This window comes from Rhagoletis pomonella, unplaced genomic scaffold (assembly GCF_013731165.1).
Source record: "Rhagoletis pomonella isolate Grant_MI unplaced genomic scaffold, Rhpom_1.0 Rhpom_scaffold_00013, whole genome shotgun sequence".
In the NCBI taxonomy this organism is placed as follows: Eukaryota; Metazoa; Arthropoda; class Insecta; order Diptera; family Tephritidae; genus Rhagoletis; species Rhagoletis pomonella.
The window spans coordinates 100,120-115,760 of NW_023458567.1; the positions used below are offsets into that span (position 1 = coordinate 100,120).

Below are 15,641 nucleotides of genomic sequence, written 5' to 3' on the forward strand. Positions count from 1 at the left end.
TTAAACGATTTATACATAGAAAACCATTTTGTAAATATAAATGTACATATATATATTACATGTTTCAGGGTTATACGCATATCAGCGTTTAACTCTAGTAACTTTAACCAAAGTATTTGAGGTGAAAACAAATTTGAAAAATTAACTACTTTACTATAAGTATTTTGCATAATATTTTAAAGGTTTGAAGTCGCGACAGATTAGAAACTTAAGTCCATACGTAAGTAGGTAAGAACAATTATAAGTACATTTGTATGTTTACGTGTAAGTACATCGTTGTGCCTATATATACTATATATGTAGGTATATATTATTAGTACGTATGTCTACATATGTACATACAGTGACTCAACCAAGTGTTCACATGCCGATTTCTTCATATATATTCACATTGTTTTTCAAGTTAAAACTTTTTCGCTGTTTTTGTTTTTTATAAAAATAATGTCCATGCATTAACAAAAAACATATAAATCAAAGCTGTAAGCTTTATACCAAATTAAGAAAAATTCAACAAATTTGTATCTGAATTTTACGAAAACGTTCGGATATGCAGTTTTACAGGGGTAGGCGCTCGAAGTATAGTTTTTAACTGCATGTACACATGTACATACATACATACCTACTATTTATAAATGTAAAAATGAAATAAGGTCACTGGATGCAAAATTATAACACATACATAAACAACATTAAAACGCGCAATTGTTGCTTCATTTAAAACTACTTACCCGTATAGTTCTTCCCGAAAAGTTGCATTCCCATTACAGCAAAGATGAATATGATAATGCAAAGGACAAATGTTAGATTACCCAATGCACCCATGGTGCGACCCATAATGGAAATTAGTAAATTTAGAGTTGGCCACGATTTAGCAAGTTTAAAAACTCGAAGCTGTCATTGCGAAAATATTAAATCCAATTAAATTCAATACAGTTTAGTACCGGTCGGGAGTTTTTTGTACGAGGTTTTTTTTTTTTTTAAATAAAAACAATCGAATTTTGTTATACATTGTTTGTGAATGATCCAATTTGGTAAATTATTGTTGATTGTTGGGGCAAAATGTTCCACAGCGGTTTCATGGTAATGGTTATCATGAAATTTGTTAGTAAGCCGGGCAAAGCATTAGGAAAAAATATTACAGAATTATAGTCAAGAAAAGAGTTAAGAAATGCTTAAGTTACTGATATCTATTAAAATTAGCAAGTGTTTAAATAAATTAGTTTTAAATTATGCAAATACTTGATATAATGTATGTACTTATATGTAAACATATAAGTTTTAAATAGCTTTCGGTATTTTTACTTTGGCTTTGTATAGCTTTGCTTGCTTGGGGCGTGATATATAGTATGTACATATTTAAGGGCTTTTGCAGCCATCATTGTTTCAATTAATTTGTTTGAAATTAAAAATCTTTTATTTAAGCTCAAATAAAAAAACGTGCTTAATGCTTAAATGTTAAAATCTGGCTCATACATTATTTCTGAGGACATTCTTAAATTCATGGATTATTTCGTATTTGCTTTTAACTTTGTATTAAGTAAAAAGTGGATTGAGAAATATTTATTTGATGTACACAATGTAAATACGAGTATGTACATATGCATAAATAATGAAAGAAAAGTAGCAGAAAGGTGTTTTAAATGCAATATTTGTAATATAAAAACTGCAATTAAAAATTCAAACTATTGCGGTTGCTTTCACTTTTTCAGAAAATTTCTGATAAATTATTCGCGCTCCTAATACCTGTATAGTTTTTGCCAAATAATTGCATTCCCATTACGGCGAATATGAAGATAATGATACATAATACGAACGTTAAGTTGCCTAGGGCACCAACCGTACGGCCCATGATGGATATAAGCAAGTTTAACGTTGGCCACGATTTAGCTAATTTAAAAACGCGCAACTGCAAATTAGGGAGCACATTATGATGTGGATATATATGATAATTAAAAACTCGTTATTGCTTTGTTTCTTTCAGACTCATAGAAGATTTCACAGTGTCAAACACTAAGATAAAAATGCAATATCTAGGTACATACTTAGTAGGTATCAATTCCGAAGTAATCTCAATAAAGTATTTTATTGGCTAAACGGATGATATATTTATCAATGCGCAGACTCACCAATCGAAATGATCTCAAAACGGAAAGGCCTTGAACTCCTTCCAGACCTAGTTCAAGAAGTGAAAGTGCAACAATAATGAAATCGAATATATTCCAGCCCTCCTGAAAGTAATATTTCGGACTCATGGCCATCAGTTTCATTGTGGCTTCGATGGCAAAAGTCGCAGTGAAGAACTGAAATATTTAAATTTAAATTAAATGATAAATTACATATAAAAAAAAAAAACTTACATAATTGCCGCTTTTTAATATTTTCTCCATTTCCTTGTTCATATCGTGGTGGTCCATTGCCATAAACATTGTGTTCACAACAATACACAACGTAATAAAAAGCTCAACGAACGGATCAAAAACAATTAGTGACACCCATTCTTGAAATTTCAACCATACCCAGCAACAATCCCACACACAAAAAATGTCAATCCCTCTAAGTATGGCCTCAAGAGCCTTATCCTTAAACGTAGGACCATCCTCGTCATCGTCTTCTGTTGGAAAATAGTAAACGGAGACTGAACCATAAAGTTTCAAATTAGTTTATTTTGACCAGCTTTGACTTCGTCGATTTTAAGTTTTATTTATTGGCACTGCTCCTTTCGCTATTCGTTATCAATTTATTTTTTATTTTACTCCTGTGCGCTTATTGCGACTTAAACGTGAAATAATAACTAAATTATTACTTAGCTCAAGCTTCGAATTAAATACTTCAATAAAAATTTATGTATTTGCAAATGTGCAACTACAAACCGTATGTATTTACGTAAATGTTTAGTCTACGATTTATGTAGTGGTACGATTAAAACAAAAATGTGGCCAATAAGAAGCTATTCAATTTATCTATGTGCTTATATATTTACATACATATATAGTATACATACATGTATGTATATCTTAAGCTTGTCCACGTTTGCTTTTCAATGATGGTAAGTCTATTTTCCAATTATGATATACTATGTATATTAATACTTCTGATTAAAATGTGGTTTTGTGTCCTACTTTTGTTGTTTAAGAATTTTTACCTATTACTTTTGTCAGATTATTAAGAACTTGTATAAATAATACAGTTTATTATATGTATGTACACTTGGTGAAACGAATATTCTATCGGTCTTGGTATGTACATACATATTTATGTATAAAAATTTCTACCAAAGAGGTGATTATGTATTACGTAGTATTATTATTATTATTATTTTTTTTTACTATTGTCAGATGATTAGGGAATCCTAATTTAGCAGTTTTAGTCAAAAATTCCAGTTGGTATGATCATAAGCACATGAAAATACTGGGCCTTGTGCATCAAAAGAGAGCTTAAGCTCCGACTCGGATTTCAGTACAGATACTTGAGCTGGAGCTCACTTCTTCGTTGCAAAAATTTAGTCACATTTTATGTATGAGGCCCAAGGACTCGGTTCATATGAATGGACCTTTTTCAAACTAGACATAATCTTAGTCCCTATTTACAACATTTGAGTAATTATTGTTTGGCCACAACTACATTAGTTAATAGAAAAGCTAACGATTATGACTATCGAATAATTCCATAAAAATATGTGTAGTAATTATTTATGAGACAACTCAAAGCGTATATGAAAAGAATTCTATCCTATGTTGTGATGATCAAATTAAAACAGGCCCTTAAGCAAAAAGCAAACTTCTGCAGGCAATTGAACTGCATATGTATGTGCAGAAAAAAACTGTAAATGTGAAAAAATTATTTGTGAGTGTTTTTAATAAACTTTGATTATATTTAAAGTATTCCTCGTATATTGAAGCATCAAAGAAATTAAAAAATCATGCCGAGTAAGCAATATTCGTAGCGAAATTTAAATAAATATGTATACGTTTTGACAACAAGGTATCAATAAATTTTATTTTAAAAAGCATGCAAATAATCCATAACCAATGGACAAAACTACATAAATCAAATCTAAACTACATAGAAATTACTTGTTAGGGTCTGCACCTTTCTTTATGCGACCGCTTTTATCAAAAACATTTCTATTTAATGTAAATATATAACAAATGCATACTAATGAAACAATAAAAATAACTACTTTAAAACGGCCGCATAAAGAAGTCAACGTGTAAAGTATCAGTTGTAAGTTGCAGCCGCTTTCAAAATCGAAGTTTGGCATTAAAAAAATACCAGTGATTGTGAAGACACCGTTTCATTGGAAAAACGTAAATTGCAAGTGATTTATTTAAAATGTTAATATTGCTGACAGCATTACCGTAGTAGGTAAAATGGACGAGTCAAAGAAGTCATGTAGTTGGTAGAAGGCTTATATTGTAGAATATTAATAAAAATTAGTTAAATTAATAACACATACAATTAATAATTAATAATGCAAATGACTGAACAGATGCCAATAAGGGTGTTCATCAAACCTTATATATTGTGTAAACCTTATAAATTAACCGTCAAAATTTGAATGAAAACTCGTCTACACATTTCTGATAAATTTATCCAGCGATTTCACTGAATAAACTGAAGCCAATGCAACTCTGTCGCGACTCTAGCTGTGTCTTCTTGGGCAATAATCGGGATCCGCATAAAAATTTTGCTCGCAAATTCAACAACAACGATATGATCCTGATACAGATCTGGTTTAATTCATTATCCGTTCTGTTTGTTTTGTCTCACTGATAATTTGGCAGCACAGTTTGGTAGCAGTGACAAATGAATTCATACACAAACAACCATTCTGCTATTGTTTCTTTTAAATTGCTCCAAATAAATCGCCTTTATGTTAAATATTTATTTAAATTAATATTATCTCGTCCAAATATAATTTGTTCCCATTTAGTTAGCGTCATTTCTAAAATTTCTTAATCCTCGTGTTAGTCGTATAAATTTACTGGTACTGAGCTCGATAACCAAAGAAAACACGACTCTTGTTCGCAAGTGTAAACGAAAGGAGAGTTAGGGGGCGTTCATGTAACAGAGTGCTTAAATTTATAAAAATATATGCTTGATAAAGTTATCGGTTTAGATGAATACCATCAACCTCTTTTTATATGAAAGTATGTATATACAAATGGCTCCTTAGCTGCAAGCCAGTCATTTATGACAACTGAGTTTTCGATTATATTCGATTTGTATACATATTTACATGCAAATACATACGTATAAGTATATGAAATGTACGAAAATCGCTGCCAGCTTTTGATATCGCGGAAGTCAGTAATTCGATACATTTCTGTGAAAATCATCGCCGACGATATCGCTATTTATTCGAATTCATAAGCTGGAACTCCATAGGCATGGGTATACGTACATGTATGTATGCGTTTGGCTGCTGAGTGGCAGTTACACATATTCTTATCGGATAAACTCCATGTGAAGAACGAAAAAAAAATCGAACGTGAATTCGAATGCGCAGAGTTGAATTTTTTCAACTTTCATGCGTTTGCTTGCATAGGCAACTAACTTCAAGTTCTTTACACTACACGTTTGGGTATAATAAATATAAGCCGTCATCGATTCGCCATCAGTTAGCGAGTGGCGTAAAGAACGAACTCAATGAGGTACAACCAAACTCGCTATCGTCTATCCGTGCTAGCTAACTTTGTTGTTGCTTTCACATGCAAAATTTTTCGTTAAGCGACCGGAACTCAAACATAGCGAGCGAGAAGTGGCGAATCGATGATGGCTATATATACATAGATGGGTATTTTGGTACAGAATTTTTGCGGCTTGGTATGAATTTTGTTTATGAATATGTATGTACATATAAAAATTAGTATGTAAGCTATATCAAATTGTCGAAATGTCTTGTCGAAATAACCAAGTAGTGACATCGTGGCGATAAGCGATAAATGTATCTTCTATTTTCTGGCAGGGATTGTATGTAGATGTGAACATTATACGCATACCTGTGTATGTATGTTAGTATAATGAGAACTTTAGGAAATGCAACGCGATGATTAAATCTAAATTATTTTTTGGTTTTTGGATTTTTATTTATGACAACGTTGCAGCATAGTCGCGACAAGTATTTACATACATAAATGCAAAATTAGCAATAGTTTTGGTTTGACGCTTCCTTGACATATTCAAGCAAAAAACATACAAAATGTGATTGGCAGAAAATGATAATGTCCTATGGAACAGACATCTGGTAATAGTTAGTTGTTTGTACATACTTATATGTATGTATGCTTACATGCATTGTTACTTGTTTGGTTGGCCTGTAGAATAATTAATGGCGTTTTCTTTTCTCGAAAAAAATGAAAAACTTTCTTATATGGCAACATTATCAGAGTGCAACATTTTAAAGAAAGAACACGAAATAATATGTGAAGATGCTAAGAATAAATGCAACATTATTTCGAGAAAAGAAAATGTTATAAGACAATTTGAAAGTTTCTATGAGTCAATGTTGTAAATACTTAAATAAAAGTGCCGTTTTGCAAGAAGCTCACATACACACACTGAGATAAATTCGTCAAATACATAATATGATAATATCCTTGGTACAGCTGTACAACTGTATGTATGTATATTTAAACTAAAACCATAGTCCATTATGAATAATATACAAAATACTCTATCTTTCTCTGTGCATATTCTAAAGCATACTATGTATGTACATATATTTTAATATTACTGTTTTTTGAATATACAAAAATATGCAAAATATTCTTTTTTAAAATCCGAATCGGTACAGCTGTACCAAGCTGTACCCAGAAAATCAGCGGACGACAGTAAAGCGGTTGTCGGTTAAGCGCTGTCAAGATTAAAACACGCAAAGACATATGGACTGGCACATAATTGCGGCGGCAGCGTTTTTACCGCTGACGTTTTTAGGTTGATTTAAATTTGTTTATGTTTTTACTTTCCAGCGAGGCTGCACATTGTTGATTGTAATAATTTATATTATTTTCACAAGCTTGCAAATGTTTGCATCCTTTTTTATTTCCAGCAAATCCACATATTCGCGCGTACAAAAAATAAATTTCACTTTAAAAATAATTTCCAAACCAAAATTACAGCTGACGGAAGCCGTCGTCCGCCGCAATTGTGTTTACTCGGTCGCTGTTCACTTACCGCCGACCGCTTTATTTATTTTTAGGTATTTTCAATTAAAATACAGTTCATTCTCCAACAAATCTCATATAAACCCAAGCTTAAAACTATGTAGAAAACTAAAAAAAATGCAACAAATTTTCATTTAAATTACAAACTATTTTCTCAGCAGTGTTAGAATATTTTTGAGTATACAGTTTTATAGCGCATCCAATATTAGTTTAATAATGTGCAAGTTTCAAGTGGCTAAAAATTACTGCTCACTTTACAGAACTTTTTTCCCTAAGGTGTTGCGGGTTACTTCCATACAAAAATAAGTTGTATTTATTCGTTATAAGGAAGCAAATGCGAAAAAAATCGTCATGTTTGGTTGAGCTTCTTCTCTTGTATTTTGCAGTAAGCGGCTTATTTCAGACCACCTCTGAATGGCAAATACATGCATATGTATGTATATACATAAATATATTAGTGGTATTCACCAAATTGAGCAAGTGGTCTGGCACTCTGGCACTCTGTGGCAAGAGAGCAGATAAGCTCAAGCAACGACAGTTGTCAACAGAAGTACACTGCCGAGGTGCGACCGGTGTTAGAAAAAACTGTTGCTATAATTTTTGGGTGTTGTTGATCATAGATCGAGCTTGGGTCCTTCCGAGTGCAAACATTCGGCTACGTCAACCATTATATGATTAGCTTTTTATAGGTCTTTTAATACAGATTAGTCTAATGTTGTTACCAGGTGTCTGTATATGTATGACAACCTCAATATTCAGAAATGAGATTTAAAATGGCATGCTCCTGACAAAAATTTAGATCATCAAAATAAGTGCAAAAATCATTAAAACATTAGGGGTATTCTCTGAGTCTTGCAAAGCCCTTGCACGGTGCACGGATTGCACGGTTTGCAAAGCTGTCCCATACGAAAACCGGTTTTTACCGTGCAATCCGTGCAATCTGTGCACCATGCAAGGGCTTTGCAAGACTCAGAGAATACCCCTATTTATTTTTCATATTTATGAGTGCCATATGTGGGCGGTGCTTTACTCAGCAACTGGATGATGTTAGGATTTTGAACATAAAGACAAGCCATTTGTTGAAAGTACGTTATCATTCCAAGGGTTTTAAAATGCAAATTTAATGAGCTGATAATATTTGCATATATGTATATATGTAGGCATACGAATACATAAATACATACATGCGTATTCAATGCAGGTACATATGTATGTATATTTAGTATAAATTATGTAAACATTAATAGAGAACACATCCATATGTATATTAAATATATATACTTTAGAATAAGCTGTATGTGTAAATTATTTAATACAGTAGCTGAAAGCATTTATAATATTCGCTTTAAATATGTTAAAAAAAAAAGTTTTGAAAAATCTCTGTTAAATAAAACTATGAAGGCTTGTAGGTAATTACAGTTAAGACATTGAAATATCACCTGAATATTATTTACAATGGTACATGTATATACATACATACATACATTTTAAGAGAGAGGCATATTAATTTGCTTTAATTATAGAGAATATGAATTTTATTTACAGACAAATGATATTTAAACGTAAGTATGAGTATGTATGTAAATTAAAGGCAATAGACAATGAAATAATCAACGGCCCTAATTGTAAAGTTAGATAGTTGGACAAGGATACAAATAATGTGCAATAATTTTCTTACCACCACGATCACTAGCACGACTATGCCGACCAGCGGCTTGCTCTATTATGTCATTCAAAACCATAACATCTGAAATTTTTGTTTTATATTTTAACAAAATGCAACTCGTACGGAAATTTTAATCGAAATCTGGTATATTAACCTTTCATGTCGACCACGGTTTGTGTTTGGACGGGCTCGATAAAAGGATTGTCGTTTTGTTTTATCTTTCCAGCTTCATCTGTACATTCAAGGCCCAATTCCTGATTTAGAAAAAGAGAGGGAATATCAATAATTATACTTATTGATTAAGACTTTCTTAATGGTCTGCATTTAGCCAAGTTTAATAGGAAATATTTACGTAGTCTCGGTGTTGATCCTTGTGATTTGTATCACCATAGCTGGCGCCATTCGATGCACCCACCGACTGGTTGCGCGTGTTACGACTTCGCAATTTACTCTCCTTGGTCATCGTGCTAACGCCCATTGCAACCATACCCCCTAATAGATCGCCATGCGACGTATAGGAAATTCTTGATTGATGCGAGGTATATGATGAATGCCTAGAGCCTTAATTATGTATAAATAAATTCAATTATGCCGATAACTTTGGCAGATATTCCAATAAAAATACTGTGGTAACAAGCGGGAGTTGCACAAGTCGATTTAAGTGGAAACAATTATATATTCGTAGATGTACATATCGTCGTTTAAAGTAAAAAACCGCGTATCGTCATTCTGCAAAACCGCGTAACTCACATTTGCTGCCAAACATTGGATTTGCTCACACAAGCTCTTGGCTCAATCCTTATCCATTCGTCCTGAAATATCTATACTAGCCAGAAATGCAATTGCTTTATAAAAAAAGAGAACCATTTTGAAAGTGTTTTTACGCTCTAGAAAATAGTTTCTACAACTTCACATACGCGGTTTTGCATTTTGCTGATACGCGGTTTTGCGTTTTGTTGATACGCGGTTTTGCACTTTAAACGACGATATGTGTTTTTGGATACAAATCTTAATATAAAAGTAATAGACTGGATTTTGAAGGATTAAGGTAGCAATAAACCTCAGTAAATTTAATCAACATTTAACTTGTCTGAATAAAGTTTTGCTATAAGGAACAAAGTGAAATATTAGATGGATTTTTATTTTACTCTACATAAAAAAAAAAAAACAAACATATTTTTTCTCAGAATGAACTAAACAGATATAATCTTCCTATTTTTATATTTCTGTTTATTTAGAGTTATGGTAACTTTTTACTTAGGCTATTATTGCTTGTTATCACAGAATTATGTCAAATAGCACAAACCTAAATTGCCATAGTACACCGGCACGATTATAGCACCATTTTCTTCGGACATCGGCGTAACTGCGTTTGAGTCATCAGCATATGGCAAATGCTGCTGTGCATCCTGATATGTTGACAATACGAGCGGTTTGCGATCGCTACCTGGAATACCGAAACGACCACGTCCATTTCGAATTGTGTACTACACAATAAAAGATGAGAGTATTGATATTGAGTTAGCAGAAAATACATATCTTTGAATTAAGCTTAATAGTTACATATGTATATGTGTGTCGTACATACATATGCATATACTCAGGGTATTTCGCTAGCTTAAAGTGAAACGTTGCTAATTCTTTTTTTTTAATTGGTATGTTTTGGTAAAAAAGAATAAAAATGCATTAAACCGTTTCTATTCGGTGATACGCAAATTTTCTAAATCCAAAATAATCACAAAAAAATATGATAATTCCCAAAGAATACAAAGAGTTTTTTTTTCAGGTTTGAATATGCGATTTTTTTTATTAAAATTTTTGCAAAATAAGTGACCGAAGAAAATGAGTTTGTAATGTTTTAATTTTCTCCTGTATAATTAAAAAAAATGTACTTAGCAAATTTTCACTTCAAGCTAGCGATTTAGACTTTTGATATCAAAATTGTACAAAATAACTATTAAAAGAGGTGAATGGAAAATGATATACGCAAATTATACTACAAGTATGTGTTTCAAAAATTCAGGAAATAATTTTTAAAATAAATAAAATTAATCTTGATTAAGCTTAAAATATAAAGTACAAGAAAAAATTGTTCACAATAGTAAAAACTATATTAAGCCTACTAATTCTGTGTAAAAATACATAGCATGAAAGATGGATGGCTTTAAAACTATTGAGGTATTCACAACGGTATCGTAAGTGTCTTATTGTTGTTTGTCGTAAACTTTAATCGGCTAAAAATATATGAAGAGGGTTTACAAGGGCCCTCAAAAGTCATATTATGAATTTTAACAGTGCTACAAAAAAGTTGGTTGTGGTTTCAGTCCTCTCAAAATTTATTTAAGCTTTTAAACTTTACGACATACAACAATATGACACTTACGACACCGTTGTGAATACCCTATATATGTATCTATATAAAACATGAAAACGACACAAAGATTTACATACATATGTAAACAATATATAAGTATGTATGTATGTTTTTGAGATAAACACATATGAGTTTAACTGGTATAACATGATAAACAAAATGCATATGCCTGTTCGTTGTTATTTTGTGGTGGTAATTACTTGAATTGATGGTATAGAAATACATTTTTACTTGGTATTTAATAACACCAATACTGAGGATGCGCCAAAGCTACATACATTGGTAATGTGTACCATGGATGACACTATGTACGTATGTATATATGTATATGCGTTTGTATGTAATCATATAAGGCATAGATATGAATGATCTATGCATCAAAAATGTTTTGCTGGGATGAAGAAGTGCAGTGCATTTGTTGTAGTAATCCCAATGTCTGCCATGGTGAATTATTAATGGGGCTGTTGCCCTCTGTTGGTTAATAGCGCTTACCTTATGTGAACTACGTGATCCCCTGCGTATGTTAAACGGTGAACCAGGTAAGGATAAGGATGTCTATGTTTTTTTTAAAAATAAAAGTACATAGAAGAAGAAATAGAAAAGAATATGTAAATAAAAAATCCATGGCCAAAATATCTTTGATATAAATTCCTTATTTTTATTCGTGGATGGTTTTTTTGCTTCATGTTTGTAAAAGTGCGCTTTGTTTTTATGAAGAATGTATGAGCGAACTACATATGTATGTATGTAATGTAATGTGTTATACGTATGTATGTTTAACTTCATCATGTTTGAACTTTTCTAGCCCTAATTGCACGCACATTGATATTAAAATTGTAATAGACTTGTAATACAAACTGGGTGTTAGTTACACAAATCAAACCACAGTAAAATGACCTATGAATGTTGGCTTCCCGTTCCCAGAACGCACCCATAAGAAGCAAAAAAGGTACAAAGATAAATATGTACAAAAAGACTCGAAAGCGAAATACATAAGTAAATAGAATTTGAAAACCACTTTAAATTTATTTTGATCTACAATTTTACGATTCGATTGGATTTTTTTTTACATATTTTTAATATTTATATTAAATCATTAAACTCTTAACCCATGGAGCATAAATTTACCAAGACAGGTTAATACATAGCTGGAGGAAACAATTAGCTATGAAACTAAATGTTCATGAAGCCGCGAACAACAATTGAAAGCAAATCTACAAACACAAACGGAGAAGGTAATAATAAAAACAAAGTTACATTTAAATCTATAAAGATCGGGTCGCAAGTAGAACTTTTATTTTATTCCCTACTGAAATATGTATATTGTATTGTATTTTTTTTTTTTGTTTGCTTTAGAGTCACATGGATGTGTGTAAAATGAGGCAACGACTGTAGTGAAAATGATTCACAATATGGATATTGTTTAGACAATAAAAATAACACCTACCTTGAAAAATGATGGACCGAAATTAATTTAACTTTTTTCTAGAATTTCTAGTATTTATTCATATTTCCAGTACCTCTGCCATTACAGAGCTATTGGAGGTATTATAATCGAAAAGTTAAATCAATTTTAATAATATTTTGATTCATACCGATACTAATTTTTGTAAGAAGGAATACCTCCTATTACCAATTAATAAATTAATATAACAGTCATGGCCAATGCAAAAATTCTATGCAAAATATCTAATTTTGTAGATAAAAAATTATCATAAAAAATCATGTTAGGCTAATTAAAGCATACGCTTGTTTGCAATTTATTAAGAAGAGTGATGCAAGAAAAATTCGTAGGTGTTAATCAAGCTCAATCTAATGAGCTTAAGTGAGGCTGGTTTGACTCAAAAAAGCGTTTTGCCGAAGTGCTACTTTGGTAACTGCTATCCTGCAGTGCAAGCTTGCGTATACCATCGATTGAAATAAATATGCTTAAGGATAGGTTGTGTTAAATTGTTAAAAAATTCATAGTTATAAATATGTAAATGCAACAAAGATTGGGCAAACAAGAAAAACTTAAAAATCCGTCGATTAAATTTAAGTCATCTTGATGTTCTTAAATGGAATTCAAACAACATATTTTATAGCCACGTAAATTTTTTGCGACTCTTGAAAAATAGGTAATCTCTGAAAATTTGCATCCGCAAAGCATCTACATATGTATACATTTTGACTGCATGGCTACAAACGTATCCATATACATATATGTATATGTACGTTGTTATAAAACCTAAAAAAATATGCAAATGTTTCTGCGGTAAATATACTTTTGATAAATTAAAACGAAATCCGCCTTTTGACTTGTAGGCTTGATGCACACAAGCTTTTTAAGATTTGCTTGTTGTAATTTATAAGTTATTATTTATTCTTTATCAACACGGAAAACTTACATAACTAAAAACTTTGAGGTAGCTTTTTTTTGTATTTGTTTTTTTAAGGCTTTCGTACAGCCCTAAGGCGATATGTACATCTAACAGCAACATGCATTTCATGCATTCCAAATCCAGCCCATTAAAAATGATTACCATAGAAACATTCATTTATTTATCTTTACCCAATAATGGTGTCGCAAGATAGTAATTATTGTATTTTTTCTCTTTTTGTCGTTATTTGGAAGTTATAAATTAAAATTTCTTTAAATGAAATAAAATGAAAATGAAAATATACATAAAATATACATTTGTATACAATGATACAAAAAAGAAGGGAGTTCCATTTAATGGCATTTGTTGTTGTTGTTAACCATTTGACTTTTAATTAAATTATGATATTTCATCCATCAAATTCATGCTACCTGATCACATATGTATGTATATTTTGAACATTGTTGAATTTTCTAAATCTTGTGGTTTAAACGACGAACTCAAGAATAAAACTTCGGAAAAAGACTAGTTTTATTAAAACTCAAAGAACATTTTTAACAAATTAGGAACCATTTGAAATTTGAAACTATCGGTTTCGTCATATTGGGGTCCATGTTCAATTTCTGGTCCGATCAACATCCAAGGGCAGGAAATGGCAAACCTACCCAATAAAAAAAAGGGAGAAAACAGCAATTGCAGAGGGCCTTCTCTAGAATGTAGAGGGCCTTACCGTCCGGATGATTTCCTCAATTCTTTTTTCTATACGACACGGACTCAGTTTCAAGGCATTGCTTTTCTACATTCAGGATAAGGGCAAATTTTTCTGCGTAACTTTTTTTTATTTTGCGACGTCGTTTCCGACTCGTTCTGGTGAACAATTTCAAAACATTTCAGTCTGAATTAAAAACATATATATATAAAGCAGTTTTATAGCTCATTAAATTTTAGTGTAATAGAGTATACATTTTGTATGGAACAACTGAATTCTATTTGACGTCGTGTCGAGTTCACCAGACCGACGCGTCGTTGTAACGACTTCGATTCGAACTCGTCTCCGCTCTGTGGCAAATTGGGACGTAAACACATAAGAGCAAATTTCCCTAATGTACTTTTAAATATACATACATACATACTTAACATTTATTATAATCAAAGATTTGTCATTTTTGCAGAATTTAAGACGCCATTCCGCTAATTTACCCGTTTTGTATTGTATATTGAATTTCAAAACATCAAGCATTCCAAATCATGCACATATTAACGAACTTATTTAATATCATGAGTGATTCCGATGCAAATTCTGAACAAAAAATGTTGCAACATATGAACTCGGTAAAAAGATACACTATCACCGTGCGGCAAAAACAAAAAAATTTTAAATACACGATACAATCAATATACTTACGAAATTGTGGGAAGTATAGTGAAACTGCGATTTTGCTTTTTTCTCTGACGTCAGGATTTTTTAAGGACTTTGTGATGTTTTAAAGATATGTATGCTACCGAACAATTGGTACCCATACCAAAATAAAGCGAAAATTCTGTAGCATTAAAAAAAATTATCAGTTTTTCGTCCACAAGGACGACTAGGTTTTGAAATTGCCCTTTCAAGTAATTTGAATTTTTTAAGATAATAAAGTTAGAAAGACGAAATTCGAGGATGTGGTCGGGAGTATATTAGTCCTCGACATAGAATTTTTTCAAAATTAAGGTATTGGCCAAATGCAGGATGGCTTTGCTTACTTCGCTTTGCTAACTATCAAATATTATTTGAAATATATGTACTAAAACGTATGAAGGCTGGCTAAATGGCAGCTTTGCTTCACTTGCTTTATAGGCGGCAGAGTGCGTCTGACTCGTGAGTCGGTTTGGATGTGTTTGTGAAAATAAATATGTATTAGTTACACCAACATGACTCCCGTCATGACTCTGAATGAATGATTCAACTGTGTGTAGTCGAAGGCGAGTCAACACGTACACAAATGACTCGCAAGTCAGACGCACCGTGTACGCCGCCTATTAATCGTCTCAAAGTTTCAAATAAGCAAATTTATTATTTGAAGCGTTTTGTAGGC

At 31.8% G+C, this 15,641-nt stretch overlaps 2 protein-coding genes across 16 annotated transcripts in view; both read right to left on the minus strand.

Moving 5' to 3' along the window:
* Positions 1 to 15,641, minus strand: part of LOC118748412 (somatomedin-B and thrombospondin type-1 domain-containing protein) — a 311,093-nt gene that overhangs the window by 94,278 nt on the left and 201,174 nt on the right. The window lies entirely within an intron of this gene.
* LOC118748404 (sodium channel protein para) overlaps positions 1 to 15,641 on the minus strand; it is a 94,964-nt gene that overhangs the window by 36,153 nt on the left and 43,170 nt on the right. For 10 of the 14 annotated variants that reach the window (XM_036482791.1, XM_036482789.1, XM_036482788.1 and 7 more), the window contains 8 exons: positions 11,699 to 11,761; positions 10,139 to 10,319; positions 9,185 to 9,393; positions 8,987 to 9,086; positions 8,845 to 8,913; positions 2,358 to 2,635; positions 2,127 to 2,300; positions 729 to 891 (listed from right to left, as the gene is read on the minus strand). In XM_036482791.1, coding sequence (XP_036338684.1) covers positions 729 to 891; positions 2,127 to 2,300; positions 2,358 to 2,635; positions 8,845 to 8,913; positions 8,987 to 9,086; positions 9,185 to 9,393; positions 10,139 to 10,319; positions 11,699 to 11,761 — 1,237 coding nt within the window. The remainder of the gene's footprint in view (positions 1 to 728; positions 892 to 2,126; positions 2,301 to 2,357; positions 2,636 to 8,844; positions 8,914 to 8,986; positions 9,087 to 9,184; positions 9,394 to 10,138; positions 10,320 to 11,698; positions 11,762 to 15,641) is intronic. The other 4 variants (XM_036482787.1, XM_036482784.1, XM_036482785.1 and 1 more) reach the window with 2 other exon arrangements.